The sequence below is a fragment of the Trachemys scripta genome, chromosome 2, assembly GCF_013100865.1.
Source record: "Trachemys scripta elegans isolate TJP31775 chromosome 2, CAS_Tse_1.0, whole genome shotgun sequence".
In the NCBI taxonomy this organism is placed as follows: domain Eukaryota; kingdom Metazoa; phylum Chordata; order Testudines; family Emydidae; genus Trachemys; species Trachemys scripta.
Genome location: NC_048299.1, coordinates 266,514,856 through 266,533,693, shown reverse-complemented (window position 1 = coordinate 266,533,693; position 18,838 = coordinate 266,514,856). Strand labels below are relative to the sequence as shown.

Here is an 18,838-nt window from a genome sequence, read left to right as displayed (position 1 = left end):
AAAACCATTCCAGATGTTAGGTAAATATGTGGGATGTTCTAAACTTATTGCTTATGACTGTGTGTGCTTAAATATAATAAACTGCAGTGTTAAAGAGCATTCTTACTTGCATTTAATCTTTGATCGGACAGAATTGCAGTGTTCCTACTGATTTATTCCTGACACTGCCTGGAGTGAAATAGTTAAGTTGCCCCTGCTGTGGGTTCTGAAAACCCTGGATAACACATGCTCTGGGTGTCCCTAAACCTCCAAGTGCCAGAAGCTAGGACTGGATGACAGGGGATGGATCACTTGAAATTGCCCTGTTTTGTTCATTCCCTCTGAAACATCTTGCACTAGCCACTGTCAGAAGACAGGATACTGGGCTAGATGGACTGTTGGTCTGACCCAGTATGGTCATTCTTATATGCCCTGAGGAATACAATTTAAGTTTTGCTGCTGCCTAATATTTTGTTGAACTTTTCCAACAAATCCCAACTTTATGAAGAAGTGAAATGTTTTGGGTTTGCAAAATAACTGTCTGTATTAAGTGAAATTTTGTTTTGCTTCTCAACAATAAGCAAGTACTATATTTAGGACAGCACTGATTTCTTAACCTCAAGTATCATACAGTAGTTAATATTGTAACTGTTAAAATTAATTTGTAACAAACTCAGCTATTTTAACGTTTTGGTTTATTTTATTGCTGAAATGTACACTGCACAGTGTATTCTTACATTTCATGAAACTGGTTCAACACTACCAGTACAGAATGTATGGGCATCAATAAAACAGACAAATTAGCCTTACTCTGAACAGGCTCATTTTGTTTCTTCTGAATTAACATAATTTTAATTTACCTTAAAATGAACTGCTATCAAAAACCATAATTACTCAAAGTGACATTACATTTAAAAGAATTTAAAGCACAAGCTGGAATACATACAAATGTCAACTGGACATGAAGTGATAAACATTCAAACAGTATTCAAACTGTCACAGACACTACAAGCCCAGTATGCACACTTTGTATTCTAAGCTCTGCAACTCTTTTCAAGACCAGAAAGAAATAAGGGATTCAAAGCAACTGTATACATAAAAACAGCATTCTGAACAATTTGATTTCAAAATACCTACAATTTATTACTTACAGTAAACTATGAGTACAACATATTATGCAGCAGATTTCCACAAATCCTCAATTCTCATCTGTTCAAAGTGGCCACGGTACTCAATTTGCAGACTCTCTGCGTTTTCAGCAGGAAAGAAATTATATATCAGGCAAAATCCCAAAAGATTACAGATCTTTAGTGCCTTAACATCTGCACATCCTGAACAAGATTAGTCTGAATTTAGGACATGTGGGAGCCTATCTTGCGATTAAATGAAAAAAATTCTTCGTCAGACTTCAAATGAATGGTACATGAAATGCTGAATATAATTTTTCACATGCAGTATACATGCAACAGAATTTAGTTAATCTGAGAAAATTCTGTATTTACACCACAGTCTGCGTACTACAAGAGTGCAAATGAAAGTACATTCTTTGTTTCTTATTCTTTAGACTCTTTAATTCTATTTCTTTTTTGTACAAATGTGCACAGTGTTACTTTATAAAAATCACATCAGTGTGGATGATGATTGTTTTACATTGCGTCCCTAGCTTACATCTAATTAAAAAAAATACACTCTGTTTATATAGGTCAAAATCTAATATCTTACCTTAAAAAACAAAAAGTGAAAAACTAAAAACTAAGGTGACAACGAGTTCTACTAATGCTGTTGACTCTGGTCTGATCAGGATGATACGTTGCAGCAGTAACAATCACAACGGAATGCTGTAGGTAAGAGGTTGTTTCGTCATCCACTAACAGCTGTGATTGCACTGTCAAACTGAAAAAAAGGTCTCAATTACCTTTCTGAGTTTTGTGAATGCTTCCTGAAAGTCTTGATGTGTCATCTCATAGGTCTAAATAGCTGAAATTTCTCTGGAAATGTGCTATTTCACTCCTTTAAAGATAGTTTAAAGGAATATTGTACTTAAGTTTAAAAATCCAGAAGCCCTACATTTTGCAGCAAGTGTGGAAATTGCCAAGGACAGTTAACATATTGACTAGCTTCCTAATAAACTAATAACTCTTGTTATAAATGTATTACACTATTCATCTCAGCCCTGACCCATTCAAAGACTTACCAAATTCAAAAACATATATTTAAGTATTGAGAATGTAAGTTGATTACATTAGTTGCTTCAGAAAATCCAGCTAGACCTAGACTACAAAGCTCACTGCTCGCTCATAGCACTGGACTATTAGAACTTTTCATTTTTATGCACAGAATTTCGCAATGGGTCAGGAAGACAACATTGTCAATTAGCATCAAGGGCCAAGCAACTTACTGTACAGTACAGTTTTATGTACCGAGCTAACAAAAAGTTAGGTTCTTTGTATCTATTTAAAATTTATACTCAGGTATCTAAACCTATGAAAGTTAGCACATCAGTTTTCAATAATCACAGGAAGACTTGTCAAATGCAACAAAAATGTATACAGTTATAATTGCAAAATGCTTTTGTTTGAAAACACATCTAAATGTATAACTTTCAAGAGGATTCATCCACAGTTTTCTTTCAATTTGCAAAATATCATTAAAAACCTATTTTACTAAACTACACAGACCAACATTTCATATAATCTTATCTTCTGTGCTTATAATTTTACAAATGAACTAGTATTTAAAGTACTTATCCATTTAAAATGCCCTCAGTTTGTTGCTATACTAAATATATATTTATTTGTTGTAATTCAGACAGCAAAATACTACTGCATTTTCAAAAGCATAGTCTGTAAACTATACACACAAGACATGAAAAATATTGCACAAGTCAGAGCTCCAAGAGGAGGGATTTACATCTCTCAAGCAGAACATTGCAACTTTCGGCAGGAAACAGCACATGTGCTGGATTTCTAAAAAGCACATTATGTTAATCATTCACCAGGAACAATATTTAACAATTGTCTGACCAGTCATATTTATTAGTGAAACTGAACAGGTAAAAGATTGCCTATTTAAATGTATTTCAAAATAATGGAATAAATAGCTACTAGACAGCAACAGTATAGGGAGCTAAGATATCGCTCCACTGATACATGTGGTAACAGTAAGCACGCCAAAAGCACTCTACCCAAATCTGGAAACCCAGGTGGAAGGAAGCCACCGGGCATTGCAGATATAGCCCCCAATTCTAGGAAATTATATTTCTGTAAACTCATTTTTAGGTCTCTGAAACACTAGAACACGCTGGCAAAAGAAGAGGAAATATTTACTTCTGACTTTTAAACCTACCGAAATATGAAAAATGACTAAGTGAAATAATAAGGTAACATAACAAACCTAACGTCAAATATTAGAGAATAGTTAAAAAAAACTGAAAGTTTGGTTAAAAATCATTCCTATGTGCTGTAGGTCCACCATTTTTTCTAAAAAACTATTTACTTAATCTAAATTAACAAAGAACTTGAAAACTCATCTTGGTCTGTTTATTGTACTCTACTCTAAATAATGTCCTGCAGACTTCAGAAGACACTTAATACACACAAAGATCTGGAAACTTCATCTCATAGACTGGAACGGATTGGTAATGAGCATGTCCGGCAGTAATGGTCATCGTTCCCGAGGGGCTAGGAGGAGGACTGTAAAGAAGGAACGAGAAAACAAAGCCACACAATTTAAGCTTTCATAAAAATATACTTATGTAATCTGTTATTAACTTAACTTCATAGAGCACCTGCTTGGAAATTTGATATTAAATTTCTTTCCAGCCTTTCTGTATTCTTTTCCTACATTTCTAATGAAGCCAAATTATGGCTGATTTTTGTTTGTATCTTTGCCTGAATCACCAGTTTCGTTGATGTCAACATAACTATCAAGATAGGGCTTTTGATATACAATATTACTTCAAATGCAGAATAGATGTACATGGCACTTCACATACAGAGATTGCTAGCTAATTCCCAGAGCACATGCAATAAAGGGAAAATTCAATATTGTTGTAAGCATAACAAATATATATATATAAAATATAAATATAAAAATACTCCAGAGCTGTGTTACCAATATATATATTTTCACATCTTTTAGCAAATATTTTTCAAACTTACGCCCAATTCTGTCCACAGTTATATAGGTGGAACTTCCTTAGGGACCCAATTAAACCCTAATTAATGGATACAATCCTCATGGAAGACCCTCAATAATTTTAATGAAAAAAAAAAAAAACAAGTTTTATCCTTAACAACAATACCTTTAATTATATGGTTTGGATTTTAAAAGGTCAACCCCTGTTTTCTAATAGAAAATATTTGATGGGCTAATTGGGTAATCTTGACACAGGATATTTTCCTCTTAAAAAAAATCAGAATAGTAACAATAAAATAAAATGCTTTGTAAAGGAGGCTATTTCAATAAAATACATGACACTAGCATCTTAAAGTAGCACAGAATTTTCTGACAACTACCTCTACTTTTAATTCCTTTTGTGCATAAAACCTTACCGAATGGTGAGCTCCAATATCTGTGCAAGTCTATCATGAAGAAAGTTTGCCTACAAAGAGAAAAAATTTAAATATTTTAATGATATCCTGTAAAACCACTGTACACAGAATGACTACGAATAAGAAGCCTGGATTGGTTTAGTGGAATATACTCTGAATTTCAGAGTTTTGCTTCCCTGTTGCAGCAAGGACTCAGTTGTGTGAAAGCAAAAGAATAACAACTGGGAGTTTAGTAACAAAACTGAAGTAGATTTTTATTTCTTAAAAGATGGGGGAGGGGGAGAAATGACCCTTCCAGTGACTTAAAGCATGTTGGCGTGATCCAAAAGTTGCATTTACTTATAATTCCAGAGTGAAATAATCATGGCTCTGAACCCAGTCTCAAAGGCAGCAAAGGTAAAAGTGTGTGTAGTATGTGGGGGGTGGAGGACAAAGGTCTGGTCTACACTAGAGTTAGGTTGATGTAAGGCAGCTTACGTCAACCTAACTCTGCCAGCGTCTACACTACAATGGTGCTCCACTCTATGCAAGTCACCCACTATATTGACTTAACTTCACCTCCACGAGAGGCGTAGTGCTTAGGTCGATATAGCTGGAGTGTGGGGCACTGATAGCCCCACAGGGCTGACAGCTAGAGTCCCTGACCCCAGTGCTGAGAGCGTAAGCTGTCACCCAACCCTCCCCATCCCCAATCTGCCCCGGGGCAGACAGCCAGAGCTGTCAGCCTGGTGTAGGGCTTAATTTCGCAGCAGAGAGCCTACTAGCACTGAAATTGACAGTCTTGTCAGTTTCACAGCTGCTATTATTTCACATTTCATCTCCAGCTCCAGCTGTCATCCTTGGGGCCGGAGGCTCCAGCTGCGAGCCTCACGCGAGGCTGACAGGTGGAGCTGGAGAGGAAATATGAAATCATAGCAGCCAAAAAACTGACAAGAATGTCAATCTGCTGGTAGGCTTCCTGCTTTGAAACTGAGCCCTGCACAGCTCACAGCTAGGGCTGTCAGCCCTGGGGCAAGGAGCTCCATCTGTGAGCCCCATGAGGCTGTCAGTGCCCACACAATGCCCCACTTCACTGGGTGCAAGTACTCTTGGTGAGGACGTGCACCAGCGGCCGAAGGAGGGCAGTGTGGATACCAACAGCTGATTTAATTGCTATGGTGGTTATAGGTCCTGGTCTATAACTAGGGTCCCTAGTCACTAAAACAATACAAATAATAAACAGTAATAATAATAGCTCTGTGAGATGTAGGGGACCCAACCACACAGGGTACAAGTTATTTTGATTTCCTACACAGATTAAAAATTCAGAGCACAGATGAAGGCAAAAAGGCAACAATTGTTTTCTTTTAACAGTAAACACTATCATAAGCCACCCTTTATCCTCGTGTCTCCATCACCACTTGTATGAAAGCCTTTGAAACAATATAAAATATATCAAGTACTCACTTTTGTTTCACACTGTGCTGCAATTTCTTCAAAAGGTGCTTTCTGGAACTTTTCAATCACAAGACGCCTCTTTTCTTTCTCCTGCTCTTCAAGTCCAGTATTATCTTTTAAAAAATGAAGACAGTTCTAATTTATGCTTATATAGACTTCCTACAATAAGTGAAATGACAATACATTTAGAGGTTTGTGTGTCTTCACTTTTTATTACTACTACTTAAAACGAAGACATAAGAATAGAATATTTTAAACGAATAGTAAAAAGTAGTCACAGCTTAGGCAGACTTATTGAATAAAGTTCTAGTTAGTCAAATTCCCTGTAATAATGGAACACGCACTTGAGAATCAGTGTAAAAAAGTTAACACAACATCATATCCTGTGGTTCCAACTCAGTTCCCACTCAGCCCATCAGTAGGAGTTTTGCCTGAATAGGGACTGCAGGATTTGCCCAGTAAGTTATTGTCTGAGCTCAGGAGGTCACCACAGATGCAGTGGAACGTGGTCCAAACTTCATCCAGTGGCCATGTTCTTGGGTTTATAGTATTAAACTATGCAATCCGTTATCCATCTTTTGCTATCTTCTTGCCCTTACACTTGGGGGCAATAGGCTGAAAACAGGTGCTAAGACTTTGTGCAGCTTGTTTTTTTCAATATACTTGAATTAGTATCGATCCCCAGTTTTTCAAGTGTACACAAGACCATCAACTCCATATACTATTCATTTTTTTTTTTAAATAGTCAGCCTAACAAATTTAACCTGAGACCAGAAAGTCAACTTGGACTCCTTTATTTTCATGCATCATAACCAGCAGTAAAGAGTTTGCACACCAAGGTATACCCTCAGTAACACCCTGTTGTCTTGTAAGTATGTTCCAAGTTACACTTTGATATGTGCATGGGCATAGTTTGACTCGCATAATCTTTATTACTGGTGGTGAGGGTTAGAAGGAAGAACTCAGCTGCATTTTCAGACCCTAGGTTAAGTTTGCCGAGTTGGCAGTTGGAAAAACACCTTTTTAATCATAAATGGAGCGTATCTGACAACGGAACTCCTCTGAATCCCATAATGCTAATTTCACACTCTATACTCAGAGAACTCCCTTTGAGGACTTGACCATTTGTCACTATACTAAAGGTGCTTTACAGATATTTACTTAACTGAAATTCACACAGACTAAGGATAAAACTATATGTGAATTGCTTAAGTGTTTTTCAAGCCTTGACCTGTAAAGGGAAAGTTCCAGAAACCGTTAAAAATAAGAATTCATTTACCAGCTTTTCAGTAAGTCACACCAGCTATAGGTAAGGAGACTAGTTCTCTAAGAAATGCTGAAGATCATTTAAGGGGTTTGTGGTTTCAAACCAACCTGCTACATGATGAAAAACTAATATAGTATTTTAAGTATGCTATGTTAGCAAAGCTTTTTTCTAGCAAATATTTCATGTACTGGAGAAGTGTAAATGTAGTATTGCAATAAATCTCACCAATTGCTTTCTTCAAAGCTTCAAAGGTGATTTCTTCAGTATTATTGACCTAAAGGAAATAAGTGGCTTTTAATTCAGTGAAACAACACAAACTGCTGAAGAATAAGTAATTTGTCTATACTCAACTATAACTTCAAAAGGGACTTAGGAGCCAAAATCCCAATGGGCACTTAAGTGCCTAAATCTCTTTTGAAAAATGAGATTTAGGCTCCTCAATTGGTTGAGCATTGCAACATTGAGTGCAGCAACACCTAAATACCTTTTCATGTTTTTAGCCTAACAGAGTTTTTATTTAAGAGACAGATTACTGTGAATACATAAAGTAGTCTTATATTTCTTCACCATCGCAATGACTTGCTGTGTGATTACAAATCTTTTGTCTTCTGCATTATATTCATGTTTAGTGATTCACCTATTTTATTATAGACTGAGCTGGTAATTGCAGCCAGACTTATGGTTGCCTGACACTTCATTAAGACACATTTTTCAGTTGCCTATACGTTTACAAAATTAACTATTTGTGCTGAAATGCCTCAGGTTGATTTTATTTATTTATTTATTTATTTAGGTAAATTTCAGCAAAAAGAATTCAGCAGCTTCTGGGAATGAGAGTAAGGAAAAAATACATTTTACTTCGCACCTTCAGGCTTTGTAACACGGACTTGAAATTTGCCACAGGGTGGCCTGTGTGTCAGTATGTGCTTTTTGCTGCTGGGAAAAAACCAAAACAAAACCACCCTGTCAAGTTATAAGCCCATGAAAAACTGCAGTTTGCACATGCTCAGTTGAGACTTGTTAGCATTGACAGCTAAATTCTTTTTACATTTTTTTGCCTGAACTGAGCATGTTCCACCGCAGGGCTGAGCAGGACTTTCCCTACAATTGCTGTTCTCGGCGGCTATTGGTGGCTATGGAACTGGGCACCTGAACAGAGAAGGAGACTCTGTTCTATGCTCTCAATACTCTCCCTATTGCCACCCAGGCAACGTAAAGAAGGAAACTGACTCAAATAGAGAGGACACAAAAGCCTGACCTCTAATTTGGAGAAGGAATGTGGTGAAACACAGAGGAAGGAGCAGACTGGAACAAAGAGCATGGTGTGGGAAGGAAAGACTGGGGCTCAGAACAAGGGAAGGTAGGCCCTAGGGACTGACTATGTCAGAAAACTGGGAACTGGGTGGAGAAGAGGGGAGGCTGAGACTGTTCCCAGTTTAGGGACAGGATGGAGGAGGTGTGGGCACTAAGACAAGCTAGGCAAGGAGAATGGGACATTGAGCTAAGAGCTCTATCCCAAGTTGCACACCTAAAATTAGTGCACACTTCTGACCTTATTTTCTGTGCCTCAGTTCCCCATCACATAGGGGTGTGTGAAAAATAGTTAATACACTGCTCTACAGCCAAAATGCTTCTGAGATAAATGTAGCCAAACTTTACTAATTCTGGGTTGCGGAGAACAAAAATGATGCTTAAAATTGTTGATTGGCTCTAGTTTTCAAGATATGCTATTGGGTCAGTATATATGACCCTTGACTTGGGAATGGCGGAGGATAAGAGAAGGGATCTCAATTTAATCCAGAAATGACTAAAATACGTCTTTGACTGGATCTATAAATACATCTATGACTGGGTTTGGACAGTACTTGCTTTTTAGGCAAAACAATGAATGATGCAATCTGAAGCTGGTATTGCATCATACATGATATGAATTGCATCATGTTATTCCTAGAAGTCATGGATGATGCAATCATAACGAAGCTTACATCACTCTGCTGAACAAATTGCCCTATATCAGCTCTAGAAATCATACAGTGTCGTGCTCTCTTATTTGTCAGTGTTTGATTTTGCAAAGGGACACATTTCTGTTTAGCCAAAGTGAGCAGAGATGCCTCGTACTTGTGTGAACAGTGCAGATAACTTCTGCTATGTTTGTGGTGAAGTGACTTTTGCATCACAAAAGCGCAGTATAACCACTATGGTTAAGAAAGCCTATCCCCTTTATTTTGGCTGCAAAATTGGAGATCAGGACAAGGAGTATGCTGCAACACTTGTGCAACAAATCTTCGCCAGTGGTTGAACAGGAAAAGGAAATCTATGCCTTTTGCAGTGCCAATGATTTGGAGAGAGCCAACAGATCATACCAGCAATTGTGACTTCTGCATGGTGCCTCCAGTTTGGAAAGGTGTGTCAAAGAAGAAAAAAAGTGGACTGTGCATTATCCAACCATTCCATCAGCTATACGCCCAGTACCCCACGGAGAAGGACTGCCGGTTCCTGATGCACCAGAATCATTCTCACTTGAGTCAGACGAGGAAGAGGACCCACATTTTCTCCCATCCTCTTCCTCTGAACCACACCTCATACCACAAGGTGAACTGAATGACCTTGTCAGGGATTTGGAACTACCCAAGACTAAGGCAGAGCTGTTGGGCTCCAGACTACAGCAGTGGAATCTCCTGGCAGGTGATGTTAGGGTTTCCATATTCCGTGATCGTCAAAAGGATCTTGTCCCATTCTTCTTCATGGAAGGTGATCTTGTAGCCTGCAACAACATCGATGGTGTGATGGCAGCCCTCAACATCGTTCACGATCCAGATGAGTGGAGACTGTTCATTGATTCATCGAAGACGAGTCTTAAAGCTGTTTTACTGCATAATGGCAATGTTTTGCCATCAATTCCAGTTGGTCATGAAGTCCATATGAAGGAAACCTATGACAACATGAAACAACTTTTGAGGTGCATAAACTATGACCAACATCAGTGGCAGCTTTGTGGCGATTTGAAGGTTGTTGCTCTCTTGCTTGGTCTGCAGACTGGATACACAAAGTACTGCTGTTTTCTCTGCGAATGGGATAGTCGTGCAAGAGATTCCCACTACATCAAGAAAGATTGGCCACTCCGACAGTCATTGGAGCCTGGGAGGAAAAGTGTTCAGCATCCACCACTTGTTGAATCAAGGAATATTTTGTTACCACCCTTACACATCAAGCTGGGTCTGATGAAGAACTTCGTCAAGGCTATTGACAAAACACAAGCAGCTTTCAAGTACCTCCGTGGAAAATTTCCAAGGTTAAGTGAAGCTAAGATAAAGGAAAGTGTCTTTGTTGGTCCTCAGATTCGTGAACTTCTTCGAGATGATGCATTTGACCATGCACTGCATGGCAAGGCAAAGATGGCATGGAAAGCCTTCCAGTTAGTGGCAATACATTTTCTCGGAAACAACAAGGCAGACAACTACAGGTTGTTGGTGGAAAACCTCCTCAAGGCATACAAAAGTCTTGGTTGCAACATGTCACTAAAGATACATTTTTTGCACTCTCATCTAGATTTTTTTCCACCGAACTGCGGAGCAGTGAGCGACGAGCATGGCGAGCGATTTCACCAGGACACTGCAACAAAGGAGAAACGCTATCAGGGCAAATGGAGCCCATCAATGCTTGTAGATTATTGCTGGACAGTGACAAGAGATGCTCCATTTAATGAATATAAGAGACAAGCCAAGAAGCGCCAACTAGACACTGAATAGGACTAAATTGTGTACATAATAGTTTTTTGCCTTTTGTTTCATAATAAATTTTATTTATATAACCCTTTTGCTGATTTTTAAAGTGTTACATAAACAGGACAGGTGAACTATTATCATGGAAAGCAACCATAAACACATGCAAAGACCTAGGTTTACAATTTATGATGAAAACTCTACTATCTACACAATATACATAGACATAAAATGTAAAAACTTAAATATCTTAGAAACAGTAGCCAGTTGTTTTAATTGTCATATTTGACTTCAGCACATCAAAATACATAATAAATAGCACATTTTATCTCTGAAGCAGACGACTTCTCAAAAATTGTAGACTAGTGATATTTGTGAAGAACTTAGACACTATGCTGAGAACCCTATACAAAAGCCCATGAGGAAATTAAAATTCTGTATTCAGAGCAGGCTTTGAATAGTGTGAAGTAAAGAAGATATGGGCAGGCCACAATTTTAATGAGGATGAGAAAGAATACTATTCTTTCAATGAGCAACATCCCTCCTGTGCACTGAATGATGCAGGAGTCCTGTGAAAAACTAGGATGTGATCAGATAATTAAAGACTATCATAATGCAGGGGGAAGGAGAAGGAATTAAGGCTGCGCAGACACTCTAAGGGCTGGTCCACACTAACCCCCCAGTTCGAACTAAGATACGCAACTTCAGCTACGTGAATAATGTAGCTGAAGTCGAAATATCTTAGTTCGAACTACGAGGTACTTACCGCGGGTCCACACGTGGCAGACAGGCTCCCCCGTTGACTCCACGTACTTCTCTCGTGGAGCAGGAGTACCGGTGTCGACGGCGAGCACTTCCAGGATCGATTTATCGCATCTAGACAAGACGCGATGAATCGATCCCAGAAGATTGATTGCTTACCGCTGAACCCGGAGGTAAGTATAGACGTACCCTTAGTTCTTGTATTTCTTAACTATTGAGCTTGAGACCATAATGTTCTTTCAACAGATTTAGAATCACACACACAAAATTAATAAGAATTCAGATAGGACATCAGCATTTACACCCCTGCTCTTGTGAGGGTGTAAATGCTGCTTCTCTTTAGCACTCATAGAAAATTGGAAATTAATTACTTTTCATCGTTGTGTTACACATTTCCTGACACAAGTTAGAAGTAACAGAAACGGCTTACATTTTATGCTCAGCACACTTTTTTTTGGAGGGGGTGGGGGTAAATTTCCAGAGTCACTGGAAAGTGGAATATCTATTCAGAACACTTCAGTTAAGAAGTCTAAGATTTGTCCCAACAGTGAGTCATAATGTAGCCTTCCTGCAAGATAAGTAGTCTCAATCCCTATACCTTATGTCTGTATCTTTTGTTTGATTCTATCAGTTCTTTCCTCTGCCTTAAAATACAGTTTATTATACATTCCCGAAAATAGAAAGGACAAGGTAAGACTTATTTATGATATACAATGTGTGGAATTTCTCTCTTCCTGTGTTCAGTTCCCACAGTAAGTGGTCAGTGGCATCAAGTTACATATTTGGAGTTGCCTGTATTTTACTCAGTTAAGACGTAATGTCTCATAATATATTACACAGAAATTTAGCATATAATTAGAGTTCCCCCAATACGTTACACTGGCTGAAAGGTACCTATCTAGAAGCTTCATTGAAACAGTAGCCCATATCAATGGTCAAAAATAACTCAAATATTGTAATGTACTTCAGCTTTAATAAACTAGATAATAAAAAGTTTTAGTTCTGAAGAGTTGCAAAATAAAACATGCAAGACAAAAGATTTTGTGAGAGTTTCTCTGGAAAAGTTTCATTCTGTAGGTTGTCTCTTTATGCAAGAAATACTTCCTAGGATACCTTGTTTTTCCACATACCTTATCCTCTGTGTTGTTGCCAGGCAGAATATCCACCTGAATAGATACTGTGTCCACAACGCTCTTCCTTCTGGAGAGTCTATCTTCATCTAGACAAAAGTAACATTTTTCATTTTTTCTATCGGTGATTAAAAAAAAAAGGCAAATTCATGTTTCCTCACACAGCTGTGGATTTGTTTCCCCCTGCCTCTATAGCCAAGTTCATCTATTTTATCAATAGGATATTTGTAAAAAATATGACAAAGTTGCCTTCTGTATTAGTGATTTTAAAATTCTTCCAAGTGTCACACAAGTTAAGAACTATAACAGCCATGTAATACCATCACATACATTCTACACTTCTAGGCCACAAAAGTTGAATTCTGAAGAGTTGTTTGTAATTTAAAATTCACGTTTTTAGGCCTTAGTTTAGAGATGTCTTGAAACACAAAAGAGCTCTTCCACAGATGGTTCAGATGGCTCTTTGCAGAAAGGAACAGTGTGGGAGGAGAAATATTTCTTCCCCTGCTGCCACTGATCTGATGAACATAAGAGTGTAAGAATAGCCATAGTGGGTCAGACCAAAGGTCCATCTAGCCCAGTATCTGGTTTTGTGACAGTGGCCAATGCCAGATGCCTCAGAGGGAATGAACAGAACAGGGCAATAATAGAGTGATCCATCCCGTTGTCCTGTCCCAGCTTCTGGGAATTAGAGGCTTAGGTACCCCAAGAGCACTGGGTTGACTATCTCGGCTAGCAGCCATTGATGGACCTACTCTGCATGAGTTTATCTAATTTTTGGAACCCAGTTATACTTTTGGCCTTGACAACATCCCTGGACAAAGAGTTCCACATTTTGACTGTGTGAAGAAGTACTTCTTTATGTTTCTTTTAAAACTGCAGCCTATTAATTTCATTGGGAGACCCCTGGTGCTTGTGTTACACGAAGGGGTAAATAACACTTCCATATTCACTTTCTCCACACCATTCATGATTTTAATAGACCTCTATCATATTCCCCCCTTAGTTATCTCTTTTCTAAGGTGAACAGTCCTAGTATTTTAAATATTTTATCAGATGGAAGTTGTTCCATATCCATAAGCATTGGTGATCTTCCTGAAAACACCATCCTGGCCACCACGGATGTAGAAGCACTTTACACCAATATTCCACATGAGGATGGACTACAAGCTGTCAAGAACAGTATCCCTGATGAGGCTACGGCACACCTGGTGGCTGAGCTTTGTGACTTTGTCCTCACCCACAACCATTTCAGATTTGGGGACAACTTATACCTTAAAGTCAGAGGCACTGCTATGGGTACCCGCATGGCCCCACAGTATGGCAACATTTTTATGGCTGACTTCTTAGAATCATAGAATATCAGGGTTGGAAGGGACCTCAGGAGGTCATCTAGTCCAACCCCCTGCTCAAAGCAGGACCAATCCCCAGACAGATTTTTGCCCCAGATCCCTAAATGGTCCTTTCAAGGATTGAACTCACAACCCTGGGTTTAGCAGACCAATGCTCAAACCACTAAACTATCTCTCCCCCGCCAACTTAGAACAATGCTTTTTCAGATCTAATCCCCTAGCGCCCCTCCTCCACTTGTACTACATTGATGACATCATCATATAGACCCACAGGAAGGAGACCCTTGAAGAATTCCACCTGGATTTCAACAACTTCCACCCCACCATCAACCTCAGACTGGACCAGTCCATACAAGAGATCCACTTTCTGGACACTACAGTGCAAATAAGTGATGGTCATAAATACCACCCTATACCAGAAACCTACTGACCACCATACTTACCTACATGCCTCCAGCTTCCATCCAGGACACATCACACGATCCATCGTTTACAACCAAGCCCTAAGATACAACTGAATTTGCTCCAATCCCTCAGATAGAAACAAACATCTATAAGATCTTTATCAAGCATTCTTAAAACCACAATACCCACCTGGGGAAGTGAGGAAACAGATTGACAGAGTAAGACGGGTACCCAGAAGTCACCTACTACCGGACAGCCCAACAAGGAAAATAACAGAACAGCACTGGCCATCACATACAGCCCACAGCTAAAAACCTCTCCAGCACATCATCAACGATCTGTAACTTTTCCTGGAAAACGATCCCTCACTCTCACAGACCTTGGGAGGAAGACAGTCCTCGCTTACAGACACCCCCCCCAACCTGAAGCAAATACTCACCAGCAACTACACAGCACACGACAGAAACACTAAGCCAGGAACCAATCCCAGTAACAAACCTCGTTGCCTACTCTGTCCCCATATCTATTCTAGTGATACCATCAGAGGACCCAACCACATCAGCCACACAATCAGGGACTGATTAACCTGCACGTCTACTAATGTGATGTATGCCATCATGTGCCAGCAATGCCCCTCTGCCATGTACATTGGCCAAACCGGACAGTCTCTATGTAAAAGAATAAATGGACACAAATCAGGACATCAGGAATGGTAACATACAAAAGCCAGTAGAACACTACTTCAATCTCCCTGGACATTCTATAACAGATTTAAAAGTAGCCATACTTGAACAAAAAAAACTTCAGAAACAGACTTCACAGAGAAACTGCTGAACTAAAATTCATTTGCAAATTTAATGCCATTAATTTGGGCTTGAATAGGGACTGGGAGTGGCTGGCTCACTACAAAAGCAGCTTTCCCTCTTCTGGAATTGACACCTCCTCATCAATTATTGGGAGTGAACTACATCCATCCTGATTGAATTGGCCCTGTCAACACTGGTTCTCCACTTGTGAGGTAACTCCCTTCCCTTCATGTGTCAGTATAATAATGCCTGCATCTGTAATTTTCACTCCATGCATCTGAAGAAGTGGGTTTTTTACCCATGAAAACTTATGCCCAAATAAATCTATTAGTCTTTAAGGTGCCAGCAGACTCCTTGTTTTTTCTACGCATTTTTGTTATCCTTCTCTCTACCTTTGCCAAATCTAATATATCTTTTTTGAGATTGGGTGACCTGAACTGCACACTGTATTCAAGATTTGGGTATACCATGTATTTATATAGTGGCATTATGATATTTACTGTCTTATTTTCTAACCCTTTCCTAATGGTTCCTAAAATTCTGTTAGCTTTTTCAACTGCTGCTGCATACTGAGATGTTTTCAGAGAACTATCCACAATGACTCCAAGATCCCTTCCTTGAGTGGTAACGGCTAATTGAGACCCCATCATTTTGTATATATATTTGGGATTATATTTTCCAATGTGCATTACTTTGCACTTATCAACATTGCATTTCATCTGCCATTTTGTTGCCTAGTCACCCAGTTTTGGTAGATCCCTTTGTAACTCTTTACAGTCAGCTTTGGACTTAACTATCTTAAATAATTTTGTATCATCTGCAAACTTTGCCACCTCACGGTTTATTCCTTTTCCCAGATCATTTGTGAATATGTCAAATAGCACTGGTCCCAGTACATATCCTTGGAGGACCCTGCTATTTACTTAACTCCAGTGTGAAAACTGACCATTTATTCCTACCTTTATTTTCTATATTTTAATCAGTTACTGATCCATAAGAGGACCTTCCTTCTTATCCCATGACTGCTTACTTTGCTTAAGTGCCCTTGATGTGGGACCTTGTGAAAGTCCAATTACACTATATCCACTGGATCACCTTTGTCCACATATTTGTTGACTCCCTCTATGAATTCTAATAGATTAGTGAGGCATGATTTACCTTTTAGAAAAGCCATGATGCCTCTTCCCGCAACATATTGTGTTCATCATCGTGTCTGATAATTCGGTTGTTTACTAAAGTTTCAACTAATTTGCCTGGTGCTGAAGTTAGGTTTACCGACCTCAATAGCCAGGATTGCCTCTGGAGCATTTTTTTTTGGGGGGGGGGGGGGGAGAGGAGAAGAACAATTGGAGTTACATTAGCTATCCTCCAGTCATCTGGACATAATTTGCTGGACATAACTTAGTTTACAACATAGATTCCCAGTCTGGTTACACAACCATTTCCCTCCTCCTTTCTTGTTATTGCATCAAGAGGCACTTTTGAAAGTTTAACTGCCTGCAAAATTTGTTGGAATGCAAGACTGATTACACTTTTTGTGAAGAGTATGGTAGTTTCATTAATGCTAGAGGGAGCAGTAGAATTGCATTTAATAGGGAACATTCAGGACTCAGTGCCAAATCTGACTGTTTTGCTATACATTCGATTTGATTTTCCATTCTCCTCCACTCCTTCCCATGAGTCTTGTAATGTGACAGCATAGCTGGGACATAGTGCATGGGTAATTACTTACCTACTCATGTCTTGTTCCGAATTTGTATAAGAAAAAGTGCTTGTGGAAGCTCATGAATGGAAAACTAAGGCCCTCTAGATTTATGCATAGAAGAATTATATCATTGGCTGCCACAACCTTCTTTGTGTTGCTCTGGCTGAAGTTCCTCAACCCTGTTCTAAAAGATCCAATTCTACAGATTACGTTAGCTCAGACTTCATTAAGGAGTAATAATGCTGGGGATTCAGAAAGTGAGGACTTCTACATGTGATGTGTGGAATTCAGAGCTCCACCAGGGATGTGGAGGACCTCCTTTGCCATACATTAATACATCTTTGCCATGTGACTATTGCACGGCCTGTGTTATATAGGTTGGTGGTGATAGGCCTCAGATTTCCGCATCATTATTGGCACCCTTGTCAGCAATCTTAGAAGTCAAGAATTGAATGAGCCAACATGTTTGAGCAACATGAGATGCTTCCCCTACCCATGTTGGCTCAAAGTTTTGAATATTAGGCCTGAGACTTACTACATTTCCTGAGTGTCAAATCTGTTACTTGTACTTTTCTATATTCATCTCATTTTCCTTTGCAAACACAATGTTGTAGTACAAAGCGCACACTCAAGCACTCCTTTCAATAGCTTTCCATTGGCTTCCTGTCTCTTCAGAAAAACAAGAAATATGGTTCAATATAGTCTTAAAAATAAAATAGGATTAGTTTTATAGCATAAAAAGGACAGAGTGAAGAACAAAACACAGGGGAGACAGACAAACCAGCCTGAGGCTTCCACATAGATTACAGGTATTAGGACTAATTTAGCTAATAATTTACTATTACCCGTGCACTGAAATACAGCTGGACATGTATTTTAATATGGTTGCCAGAGATACTCCATATTGGTAAAGGTATTTTGGAGAATCTGGCTCATCTTTAATTTTCTGATGCAGACCTGCTACTCCCTACTCGTTCCATATGACACCCAAAGAACGTATAGGAATCTGAGGAAAGCATAAAGCATGCTGACTATAAAAAATAAATGCAAGACAAAATTGTATCTTTGCTGCCACCTTGCTGCCTTATCTATAATCCACATACTTTTTGTCCTATGCTGGATTCAGCATGGTTCTGTGTGTACAGATGCCTCCCCCCTTTTGAAACGCTTTAATTTTACATACTAGGAAAACAAGGTGATTGCACTCAGAATATTTTGTTGACTAGGAAAAGCAAGCCCATACCTGTGTGTTAAATATCATATGGGCTCTTTGGAGCTTTCTGATTAGTCAAGTTAGTTTGTGGAAAGCACGAACCCAGTCCTCCACTACCACAAATTATGCAGTTGAGTTTCTCACATTTGGGGAAATCACAGCGGTCAGCACACACGCAGTGCAAAGGACATATGCACTTTCGGCTGTGTTTTTATACAATACCACCATGGTTTTTGATTATTAACCAACTTATATAGACATGGATTATCCAATGGGATCAGCTTCAAACAAGAGACCAATATGAAACTCCTTACTTTCAAGCTTCCTACAACATCCATTTTTCCTTTTCTACATAAAGACCCAGTGCCCCAAAAAAGTTTCTCTCAAAATGTGATCGGTTAAATAGAGAGAGTTAGATTTACATGGGTGATAACATGCTTAATCAAGTGATACAGTACCTGATTCCCATTTACATTAAGGCTCCTCTAATTTGCTTTATAATACACC

At 38.9% G+C, this 18,838-nt stretch overlaps 1 protein-coding gene and 1 pseudogene across 4 annotated transcripts in view; both read right to left on the bottom strand.

Annotated features, from left to right (window-relative positions):
- Window positions 1-657: 657 nt before the first annotated feature.
- The window catches only part of EFR3A (EFR3 homolog A), a 152,014-nt gene continuing 133,833 nt past the window's right edge, over window positions 658-18,838 (bottom strand). For 3 of the 4 annotated variants that reach the window (XM_034763628.1, XM_034763630.1, XM_034763631.1), the window contains 5 exons: window positions 12,851-12,939; window positions 7,462-7,510; window positions 5,979-6,082; window positions 4,533-4,582; window positions 2,127-3,671 (listed from right to left, as the gene is read on the bottom strand). In XM_034763628.1, the coding sequence (XP_034619519.1) occupies window positions 3,566-3,671; window positions 4,533-4,582; window positions 5,979-6,082; window positions 7,462-7,510; window positions 12,851-12,939 (398 nt within the window). In that variant the 3' untranslated portion in view covers window positions 2,127-3,565. Of the gene's footprint in view, window positions 1,873-2,126; window positions 3,672-4,532; window positions 4,583-5,978; window positions 6,083-7,461; window positions 7,511-12,850; window positions 12,940-18,838 lie in introns of those variants that run through there. The other variant, XM_034763629.1, reaches the window with a different exon arrangement.
- On the bottom strand, window positions 18,417-18,564 carry LOC117873981 (annotated as a pseudogene).